The sequence below is a fragment of the Moschus berezovskii genome, chromosome 27 (assembly GCF_049115385.1).
Source record: "Moschus berezovskii isolate FMDL1 chromosome 27, NW_MosBer_1.0, whole genome shotgun sequence".
Classification (NCBI taxonomy): Eukaryota; Metazoa; Chordata; class Mammalia; order Artiodactyla; family Moschidae; genus Moschus; species Moschus berezovskii.
The window spans coordinates 16516361-16539529 of NC_142486.1; the positions used below are offsets into that span (position 1 = coordinate 16516361).

General features: G+C 42.2%; 1 protein-coding gene across 4 annotated transcripts in view; it reads left to right on the forward strand.

Annotated features, from left to right (window-relative positions):
• The window catches only part of XPO6 (exportin 6), a 112384-nt gene that overhangs the window by 43592 nt on the left and 45623 nt on the right, over positions 1–23169 (forward strand). For all 4 annotated transcript variants that reach the window (XM_088833088.1, XM_088833087.1, XM_055409741.2 and 1 more), the window contains exons 5-9: positions 2507–2666; positions 4584–4661; positions 13413–13866; positions 17119–17245; positions 22016–22125. In XM_088833088.1, the coding sequence (XP_088689214.1) occupies positions 2507–2666; positions 4584–4661; positions 13413–13866; positions 17119–17245; positions 22016–22125 (929 nt within the window). The remainder of the gene's footprint in view (positions 1–2506; positions 2667–4583; positions 4662–13412; positions 13867–17118; positions 17246–22015; positions 22126–23169) is intronic.

Consider the following 23169-nt stretch of genomic DNA (forward strand, 5'->3'; position numbering starts at 1 on the left):
AGGGAGACAATGTGGTCACAGTTTTATGCTGGAATGACAGTTCTAGCAACAGTGTGAGCTCTGAATGGCAGAAGGGCGAGGTAGGAATGGAAGCTAGGAAGGCTGCTGCTGGAGACATTGAGTGAGCTGAGGGGCCTGAGCCAAGCTGGGGCCTGTCTGGTGAACCTTGGGGAACGGAGGAGGCGGAGTCAAGAGGCTCCGACAGGGACTGCGGAGAGATGCGGGGAGGAGGAAGCTAGACTGCCTTCCAGGTTTCTGGCTCAGATGGTAGATTTTCCAGGCCAGGGATGGAGGAGGAGGAGGAGGAAGTGGGTTTGAATAGAAGATGGTATGTTCAGTTTCACAGAGAATACATTTAAGATTTGTGTGTTGCTTCTGCGTCCATCAAGTGAGACATTAGGAAATGTGGATCTGGAAATCATCAGGGAATAGGTGGGACCTAAAAGTCAAGGGGGAGATGCTTTCGATCTTTGACTCCTGTGATAAAGTTGGAAGTGTTTTTATATTATTGAGGCATTCTTGGGTGTGCAGGAAATGGGTATCATGTACAGATTATAGCAATAACAATCTTTGGAAATTGATTATAGTCTCAGTGACTGCAGGTTCAGAATTTTCCTGAACAGTACCATTTTCTAATGTTTGGCTGCTTCTCCCTACAAACTATTTGAAAGATGCAGCAATTAAAACAACAGTAGCATCCATCTTGCTTTTCTCAGATTTCCTCTCAAAGTGGCACAGCAATTCTTCATTCAGTACTACTTCGTTTTGTATGGTGATTCATGTATCTAGAGATTTATTGCATTGATATTGTAAGGAAAATTGATGCATTTTAAAAATGTTTCTCTCAGATTAGCGTTTGTTCTATTTTTGGCTGCACTTGGTTTTTGTTGCTGCATGTAGGCTTTCTCCGGTTCCAGTGAGTGGGACCTATTCTCTAGTTGACGATGTGTGGGCTTCTCATTGCAGTGGCTTCTCTTATTAACGAGCACGGGCTCTAGGGTGTTTGGGCTTCAGTAGTTGTGGCACATGGGCTTAGTTGCCCCACAGCATGTGGGAATCTTCCCGAAACAGGAATCGAACCTGTGTCCCCTGCATTGGCAGGCAGATTATTAACCACTGGACCACTAGGAACGTCCAGATGCATGCATTTAGTAAACTATTTGTTGAATATCGGCCACGTATCAATACTAATAACTAAGCACGTCATGGGGGGATATAGTAGTGAACAAATACCCACCTTCATGGAATTTATAATCCCAAGGGGGAGGTGTCAGTAAGCAATAAGCAAATAACTTCTTTCAGGTAGTTAATAAAAGTGCAAAAACTACGTATCGGGTGAGGAGGAGGAAATATCAGGGGTATTATTTAGAGGGGATGATCCTGAAAGCCTTTTCTATGAAGCAGATGTCTGAGCAGAAACCTGAGTGGAGGTGACGGAGGGAGCCATGTAGGCATCCAGGGAACAGGAAGAGTGTTGTAGGCAGAGGGAATAACCGTGCAAAAGACCTGAGGAGGGCAGGAGGCAGGAGCCTGGAGTTGGGGGTTAAGAGGCAAGAGGCTTGCTGGCTCTCTGACACACTTGCCTTCTCTCCAAGTTGGAAAGAATGTGTGGTTACTCTCCACATTCTCTAAGAGGGAGTCAGGAAGTCCACGGAGATGGAAAGGACCAGGAAAGTGGGGGTCTGAGTGGTTCCCTTGGTAGGTTGGTCAGTGGTGTGTCTTGTGTGAGGCAGACAGAGAGCTGAGTCCTGTCGGCAGCAGTGAGGATGGCCCTTGGTGCGAGGCAGTGCCTGTAGGATCATTTCCTTTGATGAAGAACAGACATTACTTGTCTGCCTATGAGATTTAATTAATGATGATAAATGAGAATTTGGAAGAGCACTTTTAGGTCAGGTGATCATGGAGATTCCAAAAGGGTAGCTGTCTTTCTCTCTTCTCCACTACCTCCCTCTTCCCATCCTTCATAAATGACTCCTTTCACCTCTTACAGTCCTCATGGCTTCGAAACACCCCTTTGTGGAAGGGACACTGAACCAGGAGGTGGTGATTTTTGTCCCAAATCACCTTGACTTTAGCAACTCCTGCCACTTCTGTGAGCCCCCATTTGTTTCCTTGTAAGATGTGAGGATTGGACTAAGTGATCTTTAAAATTCGTTCCAGTTGTCTTATTCTCTGCTTATCCTTGCATGACAAGCAGTCAGTGGTATGAAAGCAATGTCAGGAACCATTGGTGCTCCATTGCTGACATTTCTGATAATGATGATAAATTTCTTCAGGTATGAGTAACAAGATCAAACTGGTTCTGGAATCAACTTCACCATTATATGATCTTCTGATTAAACCATCTGAAAGGTTGTTTTTTTTGGCTTAGTATCCACAGGGTTCCTGAAACCAGCCCCCTGAGGATACCAAGGAATGACTGTACTTCACTGGTTTACCATTAGTCAGCCTTCTTTGTACCTTAATTAGCCAGATACTCTTCTCAGAGCTGACTTTTTCCTGGCAGTTGATCCAGTCCCCTGTGACAACTCCCCTCGGGTTGATCATGTTGAAGACAACTTCAGAAGAGTTGGCTTGTCCCCGTGAGGACCTCAGCGTGGCTCGGAAGGAGGAGCTGCGGAAGCTACTGCTGGACCAGGTGCAGACGGTGCTTGGGCTGCTGACAGGTGAGCGGTTGGGTGGCGCCAGGAGGCAGAGTTCTTCCTGCAGACGCCTGAGTGTGGCCCTGGAGCTCAGAGTTCTTGAGCTTTAGCTATTACCAAGACGGAGTGTGAAGACAGAAAGAATGTGATGCTGTAGTCCCAGCACCCAGCCCAGTGTCTGGCACATGGGAGGAACTAAAAAAAGAGTCTGTAATTTATTTTCCTTTTAAAGTCTCTTATTTGAACCTGACGATAGCTATGATTAATGAGATATAGACCGGGTCATGGGAAGGTGATTGAAATACTGATGACTGCATTCTAAGTAAGGCAGGTGGCAGGGACTTTATTTAAGACGATTTGAGTTTAAATCACGAGAAGCTGGAGGAGGAAGATGTGAATGTTTCAAATACTGAGCAGGGAAGTAGCCCAAGTGTGGAGTTGGAGCCTGGTGCGCCAGGTTGGAGCCATGTATAGCGTTTGTTTTGTCATCCGGTCTGTTGTACTAGAGCCTCGTGATGATGAGCGAAGAGTAACAACAAACAGAAAACTCACTGCAGGATGAGAGGGCAGCAGGAAGAGAGTGGAGCCCCTGTGTCTGAGGGCAGCGGGGCGAAGGTCTGTGCCTGCTGAGCTGCTGGTGGAGCTGCAGCTTCTGAGACACCTGAGGCTCTGGGCTGTGCCAGGCGGTGAGGCCAAGCCGTGCTGCTGGAGGAAATAGTGTAGCGAAGGGAAGGGTTTTATCTCCAGCTCTCTGACCCAGGCTGCTTCTTGGATGTCTTGGAAATTTTTTTTTTTGGCATGTGTTAACAGAAGTGCGTAGCATGTGGTGGGCACTTAAAATTGGTTGTCAGAGTGCTTGATTGAAGAATAAACTTGTCACTTGCCCCTGCCCCCTCATCCTTCCCCAAATCTCTAGGAGGAAACCCAGACCTCAGAGCATCTATTCATTCCAGGCATATTTATTGACACGTGCAATTAGATGTTAAATTTCTAAAGTTAGGGACCATGTCTGATATCTGTGTCCTACTTGTGTGGACATGAACATTTTTTGAATCAAGATGTAATTCATGTATCATAAACTCTACCATTTTAAAGTGTAACTAACAGCTCAGCGATTTTCAGTAGAGTCACAAGGCTGCACTACTAGCACACTGTCTGGAACGTTTTTGTCACCCCCAACCCTGTCACCTCAGTGGATTTTCCTATGTAGACTTTTCATAAAAATGGACTCAGAGAATACATGATCTTTTATGTCTGGCTTCTTAGCATGATATGTTCAAAGTTTTCCACGTTGTAATATTAAATATTTTGAGAACAAAATATTTTCAAAAGCTTTTATGATCTTCTTATGTACCAGGTTCTGTAAGGAGATACAAAGTGCTGAAACATAGTCCCTGCCCTTTTGTAATGTGTACTCTACTAGGGGAGAAAGATAATGCGTTAAGAGTTATGGTAGTCATGTTTTATGTGCAGGCAGAACTGAGCAGGGAAGACTTCCCGGAGGAGGTGACAACTGAGTGAAATTCTGACAGACAGGTAGCAGTGAGTCTGGTGAAAGGTCAGATTGGATTGGAAGGAGGAGAGCAGGTCAGAGGTTGAGAAGGAGGTCACATGAGGAAGGAACAGCCAGCAGTGCAGCGTGATGAAGCCTGTGCGTGGGGTGGAGGTGAAGCCAGATTTGGAGAGCAAAGGCCCATGCCCAGATTGCATGGGATGGTGCTTATGTCTGGTGAGGAGCATGAGAAGATTAGTGCAGCTTTGTGGGAGAAAATACATTGAGTTTGGAATATCCAAGTGGTGGTGGTCAGAAAAAGCAGTTGGAGAGAGATTTTTAAATACTGATGTTGGATTAAAGATAATCAGTATATCGTTTTTCTAAATCTGACTTTTATCTGTTGGGTTTTATTTCTCTGTTCAACTCAGTTTCTCCTTTCTTGGCAGGTATCTTGGAGACTGTCTGGGACAAACACAGCGTAACTGCTGCCACCCCGCCACCATCCCCGACCTCAGGAGAAAGCGGTATGGTCTGCAGCACACACGTGTTCCTTTCTGTAACTGCATTCGGGGGTCTCAGCAGGGTAGCAAATGCTAATCTGTGCCATATACAGATACAGATTCTTCCTTAATCTATTTTTGGCCTCTCTGCCCTTGTCTTCTGAGTAGCTGTCGTTCTTACTTCTTAGTTCTTTATAAATACTTTCTAATATAATCTGAACAACATAGTTTGTTTTTCCTTGCCCATCAAGGAGATGGGACCTTCAGCTTATGACTGTTGTCCCTCCTGGCTTTTTCTTAAATTCCTTGGCTGTATTGTTCCTGCTGAGGTTGGTATGAACCTGTGGGCATGACAAGTCTGCTATGCAGGCCTGCAGGGATCAAGTCCTAGGAAGTGGGTGGCAGCCTGAAGGAGCTGACGTGAGCCTCTGAAGTGTTTTCTTCTCCATGGGCTCAAGGAAAAGTCATGTTGGTCTGGATGGATTAGGGACCCGTGTGCAGAGATGAGCACCCCTTATTTCAGTTCAGATTCATTTGATAAAGCATGGCCACATTTACAGTGCCCATTGAATATTTACTGGTGGCTTAGTATTGTCCCCAATATTAATACCTGTTTCAAAAGTCAGATTGCAGCTCACCCAAAAATGGCTTCTTTCAAGGATGGATGGAAAGAGGAAATTGTGTCTGAGCAGGAACTTTCAGTTTCTAAACGACTTCTGTTTACACCAAGTGATCACAAATGCTTTTCAAGTAGAGTGCATCCTGTGAAGTGGCGCACGCTTCTTCCTGTACTGTGAAGGTTGATGTGGCTCATGAGAAATGGTTCCTCATCTTTCTCTTCTATCTCAAGGAAATAGGCTGTTGAAATTGGACATCTCTGAGCTCCAGCGGGTTCATGTAGCTTGTTGTTAATATGTGGAAGTTGAAATTCTTGCACAGTTACTGTAGAATTGAAAATATATTGAGGTTGAAAATGTAATTGAAGTTCTGAGGACTGCTCACAATTTACTAATTTATTCCAATTCTATTTATCATACCTGGATTAAAAACTGTTAGAGTCTTTTGTCATACTTCTTAGATAAAAACTGTTACAGAGTTCTAGAGGATATTAGAAGCCTACAAGAAATTGAATTTTATTTTTATTTGGTGGCAAACCTTCATTTTCAAAGTGGATAACTGAGGTGACTTTAAAGATTTATATTTTGAAATATTAAATGATTAAAGAAGTTGCAAAGAGGGAGAGATTTGATTTTATGACTACATGCCTTGAAATCTCTTGCAATTTGGCTGATCTTAAAATTTGACCTTTTGGGAATTCCCTGGCGGTCTCTGCTTTCACTGCGGAGGACCCAGGTTCAACCCCTGCTTGGGGAACTAAGATCCCATAAGCCTCGAGGTGCGGCAGAAAAAAAAAATCTCATTTCAACAGTAATTTGCTAAAGTCAGTTTTTTAGATGGTTGAATACTAGCTTAGTGTCATGGTTAAGTGAACAGCAGCAGTTTACTTTAGTAAAACTTGTTTTTCTGAGATTGTTTTCCAATACCAAAAGCTGTGAGTTTTAGTTGACTTCTTTCAGGTACATGTTCTGACCTAACTCAGTTTATACTTTGATAGACTTATTTCCTGGAGGTCAGGTTGGGGAATATTAGATAATACAAAAATAAATGCTTGCCTTGGTTTTGTTTATGAGGTTAGGTGAAATAAAATATTAACTCAGTTAACATTTCCATATAAATAAAACTTTAAAATATGATGCATACTTTTTGAGAGTTGCCTCTTAGGCACTATTAGAATTTTTGAAGTCTTGAATTTTAGTATTTGAGACAAAGCAAAATAATCGAGACTAGTGGGAGGATGGACCAAGGAGTTCAGTAAACTTTTAAGCTGGCACACTTCCTCTTCAAGGAAAAAAAAAGAATTACATGTTCACTTGTTAACTCTTTTTTTCTTTATGACAGTTGCAGGTGAAGTCATCAGGTCTTGCTTCACTGTTTGAGCAATGCTGATGATTTAATCAACTTCTGTTTTGCTCAGCTGCCTTTGTGCCCTTAAGACACACAGTTAAGTGGTAAAACTTCCAGAAAATTCTTTAGCTCTCTTGACTATCAGTTCAATTTTATGGAGGAAATTCCTTCTGAGAAACTGGGGCCCAGTGAGTAGAGCAGATAATTCCTAAACACACTCTGTGAGCAGTCCCGGCCAGACTCTCACTGCCCTGCCCTGCCCAACAGCCCATCAGATTTGGTCCTGTGAGATTTTGGTCTCTTTTTTCATATCCTTTCTTGTAATATCATTTTCTCTCTGATCATTTTGAAAGAATAAAATCCAGGGACTAGTCCCTGCAACAACTACTCTTAACAGTCTGGAGGTAGAAAAAGTTTTGATGAGTATATGCAGTTAATTTCTCAGAATAGTTCCCCCAAATTGTTGGCTCATCTTCTAAACTCACCTCACCAGGCCATAATCCTGTGAAGTAGATGGTGGTTTTATATCTCATTTACAAAAAAGCCACTGGGGTTCATGGTGGTGGTGGGGGGTAACTTGGCAGAGGTCACATCACCAGTGGAGGGTTGCAGTGACGTGAACCATCATTCCAAGTTGAGGCGCACTGTCTCCTGAGTTTGCTGTCTCAGTCACTCAGCACTTCTGCCTGCTTCCTCCTTCCCTGGTGGAATGCTGGCCCTGACGCTTACTCAGTTTACCTTCTCTGCCCTTGGATATCCTCGTAGAAGAGCGACTGTGCTTTGGGGAGTGAGGGAGGGGAGGTGGATGTGCCCCACCTCCACGCTGCGGTGCAGCTTCCTTCTGTGCTCAAGCAGCCTCAGCCCTCCTCCTTAGTTACTCTCCTCTTGCCCTTGCTTCTGTTTGCTTTAAAATGGCGGGGGGCAGGGGGCAGGGAGGAAGTGGCCAAAATGGAATTACATAAATACTGTAGTTCTGAACTAGCTTTGATTGTTCTGTAGTAAAAATTACGGGGCCATATTGTCCTTGCCCACATGGGGTTTAGTTATAAATATGTGCGTTCAGTCATGACTAAGTTGCTTCAGTCATGTCCAACTCTATGCAACCCTATGGACTATAGCCCGTCAGGCTCCTCTGTCCATGGGGATTCTCCAGGCAAGAATAATGGAGTGGGTTGCCATGCCCTCCTCCAGGGGATCTTCCTGATCCAGGGATTGAAGCCAGATCTCTTTTGTATTCTGCATTGGCAGATGTGTTCTTTACCACTGGAGCCACCTGGGAAGCCCAGTTTTAAATATAGACCTGTACATATACTGTCGATGGAAAGTTTTTAGGTAAAGGTGTCTCAGAGAGCCTGAATTGGTTGCGAGCAGTTTACACCTTCCTGTTTTTTTTCCCCAAACTCTTTGCAAGTTGCACAGGTTCATGCACTTGCGTATCTTCTCACCTGTAGAAAAAATGGGACTTGTTATCACAATTCTTGTGATCTTGTTTCCTCCTCCCAAGGGTTCCTTGAAAAGAGTTCCTCCCCATTTTCCTGGACTGAGGCTACAGTTAGGTCAGAGGTTTTCAGTTGGGGTGGTTTTTCCCTGCACGGGATGTTTGGCATTGTGGAGAATTTTTTTTTTTTTTTCTTTTAAAGAAAAAGAGCATTACTGGCATCTGGTGAGTGGAGGCTAGGGATGCTGGTAAATATCCTACAATACATAGAACAACAAAGAATTAGCCAACCTCAGATGTGAGTAGTGCCGAGGCTGAGAAACACCTAGTAAAGGTAGAACGGAACAGCAAACATGGAAGTTCAGTAAGGAGAGGACAGTGACGAGGCGAGGAGAGCTTTTCACAGAGCCCGTTTACAAGTGTCCAGCCACATCTGCGGCATTCCCGTCAGTAAATGCCCAGAACAGCCCGCGTACTACTTTGGGCCTGGGTGCCTGTTGCTGCTGGGGCCTGGCCCGTTGCAGGGACGATGAGGTCACTGACAGGTTTTTGTATAATCAAGGAGGTAGCTTGTGAAAGCTCTTAGCTTTGCTTTGGAAATGCTGTGGCATGAAGCAGGGTATCTGTTCTGTGGTGACCCCTACACTGGGATTCAAGTAACAGTTTTGTTAAAAACTCTTCCTTGATTTACTAAAATTCCCTTGAAGATTGAGAGTTGAGTGAAATATTTTTATGGAGAAACAACATTAAAAGATACTTGTTTTGAGGGGGGAGAAAAACCAGAGATCATCCTGTGGCATGATCCGTAGGTTGTATTTACCTTTGCATAATCCTCTTCAGTCTTGTCCTTGTGCCGGTATCTTTTCTATAGCTTCGGTCTTGGTGGACACACACTATTTACATACGACTTTAGATCTTCATACTTTTCTATATTTGAACATTAGTTTTCTGACTGTTCATTTTTCCTGGCTGCATCATCTTTCCTGACCTGGCTTCTGGGAAGGAGCATAGGCTTTGGCTATACTAAGACACAAAGCCTTAGTTTTAGCTAGACACAGGTTTTAGTTTCAACTCTGCCTCGGACTAGCTGAGGAACATGGGGGAAATGCCTAATTTATCTGTGTTTTAGTTATTCTAAATCCCCCTGGAATCCCATTCTGGAAAAATTCTGAGCTGAAGAATAGGGGCGCCTTTTTTGTTTTGAAAGCCAGCATTTGTTTCTTTTCCAGAAGGTTCAAGAGATTTTAAAAAAGGCACAGGGGCCCAAAGATGTCTGGGTTTAATTTAAGATCATACTGAGGTGGTGTTGATTGGTTCCACCATTGCTAAAGCCTCAGTTTGATCCTGGTTGATAAATGCTCTGATAATTTTAAGAGTTGGGTAATGGTGATTTCCTCTGACTTTGGCATCTTTTATAAAGGGCTGTTCCGTGATCCATGTTCCATGATGAAAGAAGCAATACCAGAAATAGTCATTGATAGAGAGTAGGTTGTGTGACTCAGGTGGATAATCACCACAGCAGTCAAAATAATTAATCCAGTAACAGGCTGAAACGTTTGCAGATTCTTCTTAAACATCCTTCTGCATTATTCTCTGAAGCCAGGTCTTCTGATTATCAGCTTGGGTAGCTGAGATCACGATGAGTCTCATCTGGTATCGGATGCAGCCCTTTCAGAACAGAAACCAGCAAACACCTTTCAAGATAGATGCCAGGGGACAACTGTTTAATCTGGTTTTAACAATGGAAATTAAAGTCCTTATTAATAAATCACAAAAGCCTCATTTTAATGACTGAGGAGATTGAGGCTGAGAAAGGTTAACTACTTTGTTCATATTAATCCAACATTAATATAAGGTGGCAGGTCTCAGTAGGTCTGGGGACCCCCGGAGGTCACCCCCAAACCCTTTCAGGGTCCCAAAGATCAACCATGTGTTCATAAAAATTGCTAAGACATGGTTTGTCATTTTTATTCTCACTTTCATGAGTGTACTGAAAAACAAGTTCATTCAGATCCTACATTGCAGTTAACCTTTAAGAAATTGGTACTTTTCAAATTTTATTATTAGAATAGCTTCCATTATCTGAAAAGACTACTAAAATGCTTCGTTCTGTTTCAGTTTTATTATCTGTAAAGCTGGGTTCTCTTCATATATGTCAGTGAAACAACACAGTACGTACAGAAGCAGATGAGAGAATCTAGCTGTCGTCTTTCAAAAGTGTGTTAGTCACTCGGTCGTATCTGACTCTATGCGACCCAGTGGACTGTAGCCTGCCAGTTTCCTCTTTCCATGGAATTCTCCAGTCAAGAATACTGGAATGGTTAGCCATTCCCTTCTCCAGGGAATCTTCCCGACCCAGGGTCAAACCCTTATCTCCTTTATTGCAGGCAGACTCTTTACTATCTGAGTCACCAGGGAAGAGCCTCATTTTCTTTTAAGCCACACAGTAAAGAGAGTTCCAAAAATGTAAAAACAGTGCTATTCTTCACATTAATGTTTTGTAGGGCAAAATATAATCTTTTTCATTTAAAAACGTTATTTATGATAACAGGTAAGTAGGCTTAATTATTATTAAATGAATTAAATATTTGAAAAATTTCCAGTTTTAATTTCTAATGACAAATTTCAATAGAAATAACCAATATAAATATATTTTTGGTGTCTTCAATGATTTTTAAGAGTGTAAAGACTTTAAGACCCCCAACTGTGAAAACTGCTGCTAAGGTAAAGAAATATTTAAAATGTAAAAATGTATCCAGTATTCCACCTTCCAGAAATAGCCTCATTTCAGACCTCTCTTTCTGCATGGATATAAAGGTAGAGTAAGCTGAGTAAACGGACAAAATGGCATCGTAGCACTTACATTTATTTTTTAAAGAAAAGTTATTTATTTTTTTATCTTTTGACTGCTGGGTCTGCATGTTGTGCTCGAACTTCCTCTCGTTGTGGTGCTGGGGCTTGTCATTCTCAGGGCTTCTCTTGTTGCGGAGCACAGGCTCCAGGGCACACAAGCTTCAGTAGTTGCGGCTCACGTACTTAGTTACTCTGCAGCATGTGGAATCTTCCTGGACCAGGGATCGAACCCTTGTCCTTTGCATTGGCAGGTGGATACTCAACCACTGGACCACCAGGGAAGTCCTATTTTTATTTTTTGATAAAGACTATTAAATTTTAGTTTTACTTGAATTTAACAGAAAGTACTAAATGGTAGTAGTTGCTGACCGTGAGATACTTTTTCCACAAGGAATATTAGTTTGTAAAATTATCTCTAAGGATAAGAAAAAAAGATTATGAAAACAAATTTCTGACTACATGTTTTAACTTTACTCTATATATTTTGAGACTTAATACTTGTGAAAGATGAGGAAGTTAGCTAGTACAGCCTTCTATAATTCTGCCATTTGTTTAGTCTTGATTCTATATTTAATTCAGTACTTGCATTAGTCCCTTTGCCACAGCTTCTTCATTCCGTGATTCTTCATTTTTATTTATCTCTTTGTTTACACGGTTTCTTTGTTCATTAATCTCCCTAAGAATTTGTGGGCAATATATTATTTGATTTTTTGCATGTTTGAAAAAGTGTCACCTTTCTTTATGCTCAAAGGAGACCTTTGGGCTTAAGTCATTCTTTGCCCCAGAACTTGGGACAGTGCACCACTGTTTTTTGGCTTTGAATGTTACTGTGAAGTCTGAATTCAGGGTTTTCTTCTTTGTGTATGTGCTTTTGCTGCCTTCATCCCTTCTTTATTCCTAAAGTTTTTTTATTGATTTACTCCTTATATTTTTTCGTGGGGCAGAATAAGCCCTTTTATTTTATATAATCTCATCTTTATTTCAGGAAGACTTCCTGTTATAGTTACTGAATGTCTTTTTTTGTCTTTTCTAAAATCACTTTATAGCCATCTCTCCACCCCCAATTTCATTTTGCGTGATTTCCTTTGGTGTTTAGTTCCGTGCTCCTCAAAACTAACAACAAGCATAAGAATCACCTGGAGAGCTGGTACAAGCACAGCTTCCTGACCCTTCTAGGTTCTACTTCAGTGGGAGTGGGTGGCGCTTGATCATTGGTATCTCTGACCAGCTCCCAGGTTATGTTGATAATGCAGGTCCACAGACTCACCTTGACTAGCCCAGTAGTTTCAAATTTTTGGTCCTTGGGCCTGTTTATTCTCTCTCTTTTAAATTGAGATATTTAATATAACTGACACGAAACACTCTTAGTTTCAGGTGCATGACACAATAATTTATATATATTTTGCAGATTGATCACCACGTGCTGATCAATCAACAGTAAATCTATTAACACCCATTACCACCCATAGTTACAAATACTTTTCTTGGGGTGAAAACTTATTTTATACTCTCAGCAGCATTCAAATATAGAATATAGTATTATAAACTATAGTCACCATACTGTACATCACATCCCCTCCCCAGGGCTTATTTATCTTATAGCTGGAAGTTTGTACCTTTTTACCGCTCCCAGCCTGTTTGACCCACCCTTCAGCTTCTGTACTCTTAAAGATTATTGAGGTCCTCAAAGAACTTTATGAGTTTTACCTATTGATATCAAAACTGAGACAGTTTAGAAGTATTTATTAATCCTTTTTTGGGAGGTGTCATTTTATTTCTCCTTATATATAAATTCTTCTTGGTTTTATAGTGTATTGTTGTAACAGTCCTGCTGTCATATTTGTGCACATTTCAGAACACTATCAGATTCTATGGCGGCTCTCCATTGTGGCGCACAGGCTTTCTCTGGTTATGGAACATGGGCTCTAGAGTTCACGGGCTCAGCAGTTGTGGCCCTCGGGTTCTTTGTGGTTATGTAGGCTTAGTTGCCCCGAGGCATGGGGTATTTTAGTTTCCTGACCAGGGCTTGAACCCATGTCCCCTGCATTCTTTTTTTATTGGAATATAGTCGATTTACATATCAATTCTTTTAAAAGTAAAAATGTACTGAACTCAGTACATGTAGACAAATAATATATCTTAATGAAAAAATAACTTTCCAAAACAGAAATTTTTACTTAGAGTGGAGTTATTTTATAGTTTGTAAATCTCTAACATATAGCTTAATGATAGATAGCTTTTGCTTTTTCTTGATTGTGGAATGTAGCCTCTGGAGAGCTCTGTTTCACACTTGAGAGATAATAAAATTGAGAGGGGAAAATAGCATTCTTTTAAAAATATTGTGAATTTGTGAACCCCCAAAGGGAGTTCCTGGGGACTCTTAGGGGCCCCCAGACCAAACTTTGAGAACTTCTGCTTTGTACTAATGGTTCGTTTTTTTGTTTTTTAAGGAGAATTCTTTCTTAAGTTGGTTTGTGAGGGATTTGATGGCGTGTATCTTAAAGTCTTTTGTATTTCAGGTGACTTACTGAGTAACCTGTTGCAGAGTCCTAGTTCAGCCAAACTGTTGAATCAGCCAATCCCCATTCTTGATGCGGAGAGTGAGTATATCTGTTCCCTGGCCTTGGAGTGCCTGGCCCATCTCTTCAGTTGGATTCCTCTGTCCGCCAGCATCACCCCGTCCCTCCTTACCACCATCTTCCACTTTGCGCGCTTTGGCTGTGACATCCGGGCCAGAAAGATGGCATCAGTTAATGGCAGCAGCCAGAACTGTGTGTTGGGTCAAGAGCGAGGCCGGCTGGGGGTCCTGGCCATGTCCTGCATCAATGAACTCATGTCCAAGAACTGTGTGCCTATGGAATTCGAGGAGTACTTACTGCGTATGTTCCAGCAGACTTTCTACCTCCTGCAGAAAATCACCAAGGATAACAATGCCCACACAGTGAAGAGCAGGCTAGAAGAACTCGATGAGAGGTAATGAAAACAGATGTGGCTTCAGCTGTGCCCCAAGAACGGGCCTTGACTGTTGATCACGTTGTGCTGCATAGTGTCCGTAATCCTCTTTGGTTTCAGAATCTGGGGCTCCTGGTGAGGCATGGAGAGGTAGGTATGTACCAGTAAGTCTGAGCTTAGCCAGAAGGGCTCGGGTGGTTAAGGGAAATAAGTTGAGGAGGAAAAGCGATTGTACATTGTACAGGTTGGTTGTCTTCTTTGCCCGTCCATCTCCTGTCCTCCCTTCCTCCCTCGTCCGCCCTCTTCCTCACTCTTTGCCTGCAGGTCAGAGGTGGTGCAGGAGCGGGGACCGCTGCTCAGGCAGAGCCAAGCACAGGAGAGGAGGCCCGTGGAGGTACAGGAGTTACACTCGCCCTTCCTCGCTTGGTGTTGCTTGTTGATTCTCACTATTTGAGTTTTCCCAAATGAACGTCGTGCAGTGTATAGGAATGTTGTCACTATTGTAAGTTTTACATTGCTGGCAAGGTTTCCTCAGAAGAGAGGGGAGATGTTCATGTGGGCAGACATCTGTGTTTCTTGGTTACTGTCCTCTTGAAAGCAGCCTAAAGTCACTTCGCCTGTCTTTGTTAAGGACTCAGATGAATCCACAGTGAGCTGAGGCACAGTCTCATTGTTTATTTCCCTTAGAGATGATGTCATTTATGAATCTTACAGTGTTCATTAATGTGATGCTGCTGCTGTGTAAAAACAAGGGAAGATTGGAAGCTTATATATTAAGAATGTTGACCGTTCAGAAAGTTTCAAGCAGATAAACTGTATTGAATTAGTAAATATCTCTAGACTGCCTGGGAGCAAAAGTCCTTAGTATTTCAATCAATTTTCCTTGGTTTGTTTTTGTTGTTAAACTATACAGAGTTAAGCCGTTTCCTTTTCCTTAGAGTAAGCAGTGGGATATAAAGTCAAGTGCCTAAAGTCAAGATGGTTCTAGTCCTTTTTAAATTTAGCAAGTTTGACAAGTTTTTCTAACATTGAAAAAAATTGGTATGTAAGATTATTTTGGTTTGGTTCATCGTGAACAAGCTTTCTGTGAAATTTTCTTTGTATATTCACAAAGGAACTCATAATCTGCTATGGTAATATGTGGGTTTATTTTGCATTATTTGATAATGGCTTTCTATCTGAATTCAAAGGTATCAGCTTTCAAACACACAACTGTATATGTTTATATCCTTTATAGCTTTGGTTAAGTAAGGCTATATCTTCATATGGTTAAAAAAAACCCAATAATTAACCTAGCAGCTTACACCAAGCATTAAATAGATATCAGTTGTTTTGACTTTTACTTGTAGTCCAATGTCTGTTACGGCTTCCATTTGGGTGGTATAAAAATGTCATCACGGATGATGTATACTGATTTTGTCACATGTAACTTTTGTGCTCTTGGTTTTATATTTTAATCCTATGCTTCCTCTTGCCCTGTGAAAGCTGAGAGGTGCCTGGAAGCAGAAAGGTGACATGAACAATACTGTGTGCTTGCTTCCTGGCTCTTGGGCCCCTTCCCCCTAATTCTAAACAGCTAAGTCCTTTCTCAGTTGTTTAGGAGCTACTTAACCCCAGGTTTCTTGCCTCTCTTCCTGCTTTTTTCTAACTTTCTACTGCTCATTAGCACCTGTACCAGAAGGTGGGCACGGGAAAGAAAATGAGGTGAAATAAAATCTGAGTGTTAGTTGCCAAGCAGTCTTGCCTGTATTCTTTTTAAAAATTGAGTTGGAGATGAAAATAAAATTGAGATTGTGTGTTACATGACCTATGACTTTTCCTTATTCTTTTACGGGTGGTAGGGAATTGAGTACATCTTCCTAAAGAGCAGCAAAATGGTTGACAGCTTTGAATAACCACGTCAAAATGTAATAAGCAGAGCAAGGAATGAAGAGCTCCTGCTCTTGAGTCTTAGTGATTGAAGGCTTCAGAGAGAAGTTTTTTTGTACTCTCCCATCTCTAAGAACAGTTGATTGGTACCTTAGTGTTTTTTAAGTGTTTGGCCCCATGATCCTTATCAAACAAAGTATTTTTTTTTTTTAAGCTTCCGATAAACTTACCTGTGTGTGGCGGCCACACAGACAGATTGGTCACCCTCAGGTGCTAGGTCCCAGGAGCAATTTGGGACGTTTATTGATGGGCGAGTTTTGCTCTTCACTGGAGTAATCTTCTTTCCCCTTGTTATCTCATATATTTTTGCTTTAAACAAAAAAGCCAGCTTTTTGCAGTTAGGAGTTTCAGAATTTCTTTTAGCCAACATATAATTTTTGGCTAAGGCCAAGTTTACCTTCTTTTAATCAGTCTCTGAAATGTGATTTGTAGAGGTACACCCATCTCATTTTCTAATCACCTTTTGGTATTGAGGGGCTTATAATGACAGTTTCTGAAATGTGAGAGTGATGACGTGCTGTGTATTTAATAACAGACATCTCTTATCCTTACAGCTGTGACCCACACTCCTCTGTGAAATGATTTTTGAATACAAATGAATTGGGAACTCCCTGTGATGTGAAAAGAAAGAGCACTGGATTGGGAGTGGATGGTGGTCCCATTCTTCCATGAGCTGGCTGAGTGACCTTGGGCCAGTCACTTTGTCTCTCTGGGCCTCATCTGTAAAATGAAGCATCGCTAAATTGTCCCTGAGTCTTGTCCAGCTTGAACAGCCCTCCTCCCTTATTTCTGAAATTTTTTAGAATGGATTGGGATGTGCTATGTTTAATTAGCACCAGAGCTAGAGGGTGGGGAAAAACACGAACATTGGGTTGCAAACTTGAATAGATCTTACCTGGATGCCATGCCTTTTGTATAGCCTTGTTTTGTTTTGGGGTTTTTAGCACATTTGTTTTAATATTTTGGCCTCTTAGCAAAGAAAACCAGCCCTCCAGATGTGCCATATTGAAATGACAGCCGATCCGCCCATCAACCTTTTTAGTACCATTTCCATTCCCTTTAATTGGATCATAACACTGAGTTAGCAAATGTGAGGATGCTAGCTTATAAGATGCCTTAGTAGATGGTGTCTGAGGATTAAAGTTGCTTTTCTGCTATGTTTCAGGTGGTAATGGAATGAAGGGTTGCCTGACCTGTAGGTAATTGTTGCAGGCCTTTATATTTTTAACTGAAAATATGTTATAAATCTGTATAGTTTTGTACTGAAAGAAATTTGGATTGAATTGAATTCTCTAAGGTGACTGAGTTTCTCACTGTCGCCTTTTGTCTTCTTGTCTTCTGTAGCTACATCGAGAAGTTTACTGACTTTCTGAGGCTCTTTGTGAGCGTTCACCTAAGGAGAATCGAGTCCTACTCCCAGTTCCCTGTGGTGGAGTTTTTGACACTTTTGTTCAAGTACACATTTCATCAGGTAAAGCACTGGATTGGCCCATATCCATCCCTTTCCCACCCAAGAAGCCCACTTTGTTATTTTGGGGAGAAAGAACTTTATTTTCTTTTGCGAACCGCATGAGGTAGGTATTATTATCATCCCATTTTACAGATAAAGAAACTGAGGTGCAGAGAATAACTTGCTGAGGGCCTTAGAGTTGGTAAGCAGTGTCGCCAGAATGTGAGCCCACAGGGCCTTTGACTGTAGGCCGCAGCTGTCACCGAGCTTCCCGCAGGGGACGGCAGCTAGTGCCGCGCCGAGTTCAGTCTCGGTGGGTCCAGTTGTGTCCCCGTTCAGCAGTTGGGTTTGAACTCCTATTGTATCTCCTCTTAAGCCAAGTCCTTTCTTTTCGTTAGAATTTACATTCTGGTGACCCAGTATTTTTTATTTCTGTATATATTTTAACAACTTAACGAGAGAGAATTTACTTGCTAAGAAATTCACCCATTGTAGTTGTACAATTCAGTGGTGTTCGGTAGATGTATAGACTTGGGCAGCCGTCATCACAGTGCCGTTCTAGATCTTTCAGTCATGCCCTTTCACTTGTGCTCATTTGCATGTCTTTTTTTTCCCTTTTATGTAATTGTCTTTATTTTTTTAAACTTTATTTTGTTTTGGGGTATAGACGATTAACAGTGTTGTAATAGTTTCAGGTGGACAGCATAGACTCAGTGATACATACACACGCATCCATTCTCCCCCAAACTGCCCTCCCATCCAGGCTGCCATGTAACATTGAGCAGAGTTCCCTGTGCTATCCAGTAGGTCTTTGTTGCGTGTCCTTTTTAAAATAAGCTTTTTGGGGAGTTCCCTGGTGGTTAGGATTCTGGGCTTTCACTGCCGTGGCCTGGGTTCAGTCTCTGGTCAGGGGAATTGAGGTTCCGCAAACCTCAAGGTGCAGACTGCCCCTCTCCCCTCCAAAGCTTTTTGTTGAAGGGTTACACACCTAAAGAAGTGTGTAAATCATACGTGTACAGCTTCTTGAGGTTTCCCAAAATGAACGAAGATTTCCCAGGTAACCACCACCCAAGTCAAGAAATAGAGCATTAACCAGAATCCCCAGAAATCCCCTCATGTCCTTCCCAAATCCTCCCCAGTTCTGACTTCAGCAGCTCAGATTCAGTTCAGTTCAGTTCAGTTCAGTCCAGTCTCGTCTCTCAGTCGTGTCCGACTCTCCGCGACCCCATGAATCACAGCACGCCAGGCCTCCCTGTCCATCACCAACTCCCGGAGTACACTCAAACTCATGTCCACAGAGTCGATGATGCCATCCAGCCATCTCATTCTCCGTCGTCCCCTTCTCCTCCCGCCCCCAACCTTTCCCAGCATCAGAGTCTTTTCCAGTGAGTCGTTGTGCCTGTTTTAGAACTCCTCTAAATGGAAGCATACAATGTAGATTTGTTTGACTTTTTTCATTCAACATTATGTTTATGAACTTCATCTGTGTTGTGTGTGGCAGGAATTTGTTCTCACTGTTTTGTAGGAAGTCATTAGAAAAGCCACACCACTGCCGATTTGGGCTACTTCCAGTTTCTGGTGGTCATGAATCATGCAGTAAATGTTTTTGTGCCTGCCTTTGGTGACATGCATAACTCCTTCTGTTGGTGTGTACTAGGAATGGAACTGCTAGGTCAGGGAGGGCATCTGGTTTTGTAAGTTGTCATTTTGGTAGTTTTTGAGACATGTTGTAACTCCATGAGGCTAGAGGAGAGGCAAGGGTTGGAGGCTGGGAGGGGTGTGTGAATGTAATAGGGGATTTGGAAGGGCATGGGTGGAGGAGGAGGAGGTTAAAGAATTGATGAGATGTCTGATAGAGGGGCCAATGAGCGCAGAGCTAGGAGGAAGCCAGCTGAGCTCACCAGGGCTAAGACGGGACAGAGAGGTGATGCGATAGGAGGGTGATGCAGGAGAGAAATATCAGAAATGGGAGAGCTTTGACATTGATCTGGAGAAACTGGAAAGAGAATCAGGAAAAAAGGAAGGCTTTGATTGATACTTTAGAATAAGTGCAGTAGATGTGAGAGAAGGAACCAGTGCTGGGGGCAGAAAGAAGGAGTTTATTTGGGAAAACAGAATGAAACGTCATATAGCTTTGCTCTCTATGTAAAATGGGATCTTTTTAAGATACATGTTATAGAAGAAAGCTTAAAAAAAGATTTTAAGTATGCCTGTCTAATGACTACTTCTTTGGGTGTTTGAACTCTGGTTATTTCTAATAGGCCTCTGTCCTTGGACAAGTCTTTTAAATTTCTAAGGATTTAGATTGTATCTTTTTTTTATTTTAATTTTTGACTGAGCTGGGTCTTCCTCGCCACACGAGGGCTTTCTCCACTGGTAGTGAGTGAGGGCTACTCTCTAGTCGCGGTACAAGGGCTTCCTCTTGGACAGCATGGGCTCTAGAGCATGTGGGCTTGGTAGTTGTGGCTCATGGGCTTAGTTGCCCCATGGCACGTGGCATCTTCCTGGACCAGGGAGTGAACCTGTGTCCCCTGCATCAGCTGGCGGATTCCCAAACGTCAAACCACCGGGGAAGTCCTCTAGCTCTCTTTTTGTTCCTTATCTTGTCACCTTAGCAGGTGACTTTACTTCTGAGCCTTGGTTTCTTTAGTCTGTAAAATGGAAAGAAGAAAAATATCTCTCCATTTTCCAGGAATATTGTGAAGGTCAAATAGACCAAATGCAAATGGAAACAGATCCCTTGGCGAAAGGAGTAGTGGCATCATTAGTTTCTAAAGGCTCTTGCCAGTTAGTCTTTAGTGACTAACTGGCTCTGGAATCTGATGAGTAAATCTGAGTATGGGTACATTTTAGAAAGGAGTCTGTGAGCGCTCTGCAGAGTTGACACCAAAAGTGCGGTCAACCCATTCATCTTTATGACCTTAGCATTTTGTGCCCAGAGCAGTCGTCAGAGGCCAGATTGTGGGCAGCACAGGAGGCCTCACAGTGGGGCCTGTAGGTATGGATGTGAACCATGGTGTTTCAGGTCCTGAAGAGGGTATATCTGCCCAGCTTTTCTTCCAGCCTCAGGCCACATAGTAAATCCTCAATTCAAAGGCATGAGAAAGATGTGTGTAATCGTGAAGCACTTTGACATAGCCATTAGCTCTTGGCTTTTCCCGAAAGCCACATGCATTTGATCAGTTATGTTTTTTGGTGAGGGAGCTGGTAGGTATTGCTTTTCAAATCAAGGAAGGGTGACCGGGTAAGCTTCTGACAGGAAGCACAGCACACTATAGCCAGGACAAGGCTACATCTCCTGGCTGCCAGTTGAGTGCCTGTCCACAGGCTACCCATATTATTTCCACATGGCTTATTGTGGTTTTTTTTTCCTGCTTATTTTTCTAATTCATTTTGTGCTCTGAGGACGGCCCTGCCAGTGGTCCTGATTGAGCTGTTAGCAGTCTAGTTCCAGGGCTGCCCTGTGGGTCATGAGTGGAGTCTGCCACTTTTAAAAATAAAAATTTACGTATTTGGCTGTGTTGTGTCTTAGTTGTGGTGCACAGGCTCTCCATTGTGGCACATGGGCTTCTCTAGTTGTGTAGCACGGGCTCCAGAGCCCCTGGGCTTAGTTGCCCACAGTATCTGGGATCTTAGTTCCCTAACCGGGGATCAAATCCAAGTCCCCTGCATTAGAAGGCGGATTCTTAACCACTGACTACCAGGGAAGTCCCTGCCACATTTTTTAAGTTTGTAGCTTTTCTGTCTTAGACTCAGCCTGGGTATAGAACTCTCACTGCACACCACTACCATCGTTGTCAGTTACCTCTTGGACAAATTCCATACCTGCCCATGTAAACTTCTGGATTTTCTTGGATCAGAAATGGAAGGAAGCTGATCTCAGAAGATAGTGTTATTATTTCTTGCCATATCTAATCCTGCTACCAATGATGTAGTTGAATGAAGTAATCACAAGTGAAACCAAGGAGTTCTTGTAGATAGCAAGGATTTGAGGGGATACATAAGGGGTTGTGGGGCGGGGGTGTCACAGATGAAGCTGAATGTGTGTGAGGAGGACTAGATGCTGGGGAAAAGAGTGCCTGGGTTTTGCAGAGCTCTTGAGAGAGTGCAGTGGCCCAGTTGCTAGGACCCTGCCAAGACTTGCCCTCTGCTCACTGTGTCTGTATCAAAACTCAGGTGAGAGGTTGCTGTTAGCCTGTTTGACACGTCTATTTGTAGATGAGCCGGAGCCTGCGGGTCTGGGTCAGACTTAATGAGCTCGCTTTGTCTGTCTTGTAGAAAGACTGCAAGTGTTTCTTTCCTAATGTTCAGATGTATAAACTTGTCACTTAGAAGCCACTGAAACTTAGTTTTGGTTTTATAATAGTACATAGTAGAAAGAGCATTGGCTGGGGGAGTAAAGAGACCTGCTTCTATCCCTGACATTGAACATATCTCTGGATCTCAATTTCTTTTTCTCTGAAGCAGATTTGAATTGGAGGGTCCGTGAGAACTCTCCACATCACAGTCTTAGAGTTCAACATAGGTGTTCTCTCGGCTTATTTTGTAAATTGGTTTATTCTGCATAATATCTCCTTAATAATATGTTCCATGGTAACCTTGTCTTGTTAGTTCAGCAGGGCCCAATCTTGAAGACCAAGTAAAAGACACCAATTGTGGTTATTACCAAGAAGTCGAGGGAACCTAGGCTTATGGTTGTAGCATTCTGGTGAAAGTAAACACTGGTGGGTGTGTTTCTCAGGAGTAGTTGCATTAAGTAATTTCATTGTCTGGATTTCTTTTGCACCATAGCCTACTCATGAAGGTTACTTCTCTTGTTTGGATATCTGGACGCTCTTTTTGGACTATCTGACAAGTAAAATTAAAAGCCGTCTGGGAGACAAGGAAGCAGTTCTCAACAGGTAAACCATAGAAACATTGATAACTAGAAATAGACATTTTGGTCAGTTACTTTTGTGGCCTAAAGAGTCTGCCCCGCAGTCAGACCGCTTTAGTGAAACTGAGTCACATAAGCTGTTTAGGTCGTAATGCCATTGAACATTCTCTTCTTCTCTTCCCCTCAGATACCTCATTTTTAAAAAACATTTTTCTGATTAAAAAAGTAATATGTATTAAGTTTTTAGGTATGATAATACTTTTGTGGCCCCTTCTCCCCCGTGACCCTTACTTTAGAGATATAAGTTGAAGTATTTATTGGATGAAATGATATGACATCTGAAATTTGCTTTAAAATAATTCCCTGGGGCTAGTGGGGGAAAGTGGGTTGATCATGTGTTGACAATTGATGTTGAACTTAGTTGATAGGAACTTGGAGTTCATTATATCCTCACTTCTTTTGTATGTGCTCGAAAATTTCCTAAATAATGAATACTTGTCAGGGAAAAAGTATTTATTTTAAAAACTAGCAAAGATAGAAAGATATAAAGAAGATAAGTTTTCTATAATCCCACTATCCAGAGATAATTAGCTTTGTACTTCTTATTATAGTTTAGAAACAGAAAGTGGGGAAATGGTTTTTCCCCACGTTTCTCAAGACCATTTTTCTTGTTTACAGGCAGAAAGTATGTTTCCTGTACACTGTGGTCCTTATATAGCTAACTATTTGTAGCTAATATATCTAGAGTGTTCAGCATATTACAGATGCTCAGTAAATAGTATCAGTGGTGGATGGTGGAGATAGTGAACACGTCTCTCCTAGAGAGTGCCAAATGGAGGTGGTGAGGAGAACTCCCATCTGGGGAGAGTTGGACTGAACCTCTTAAAACCTTTTCCATCGCTGAGGTTTGAAGAGTTTTTAGAATTCTAAACGGTATTTGCATTCCAAGTTTAAGCATTTACACTTTCATTTCCCAAACTATTTTTATGATTGCAAAATAGCTTCCAGCTTGTTATGGTGTCAGGTCACATGTGGTTCTGGGTAGTATATTTGTGTATCGGAAACCTTC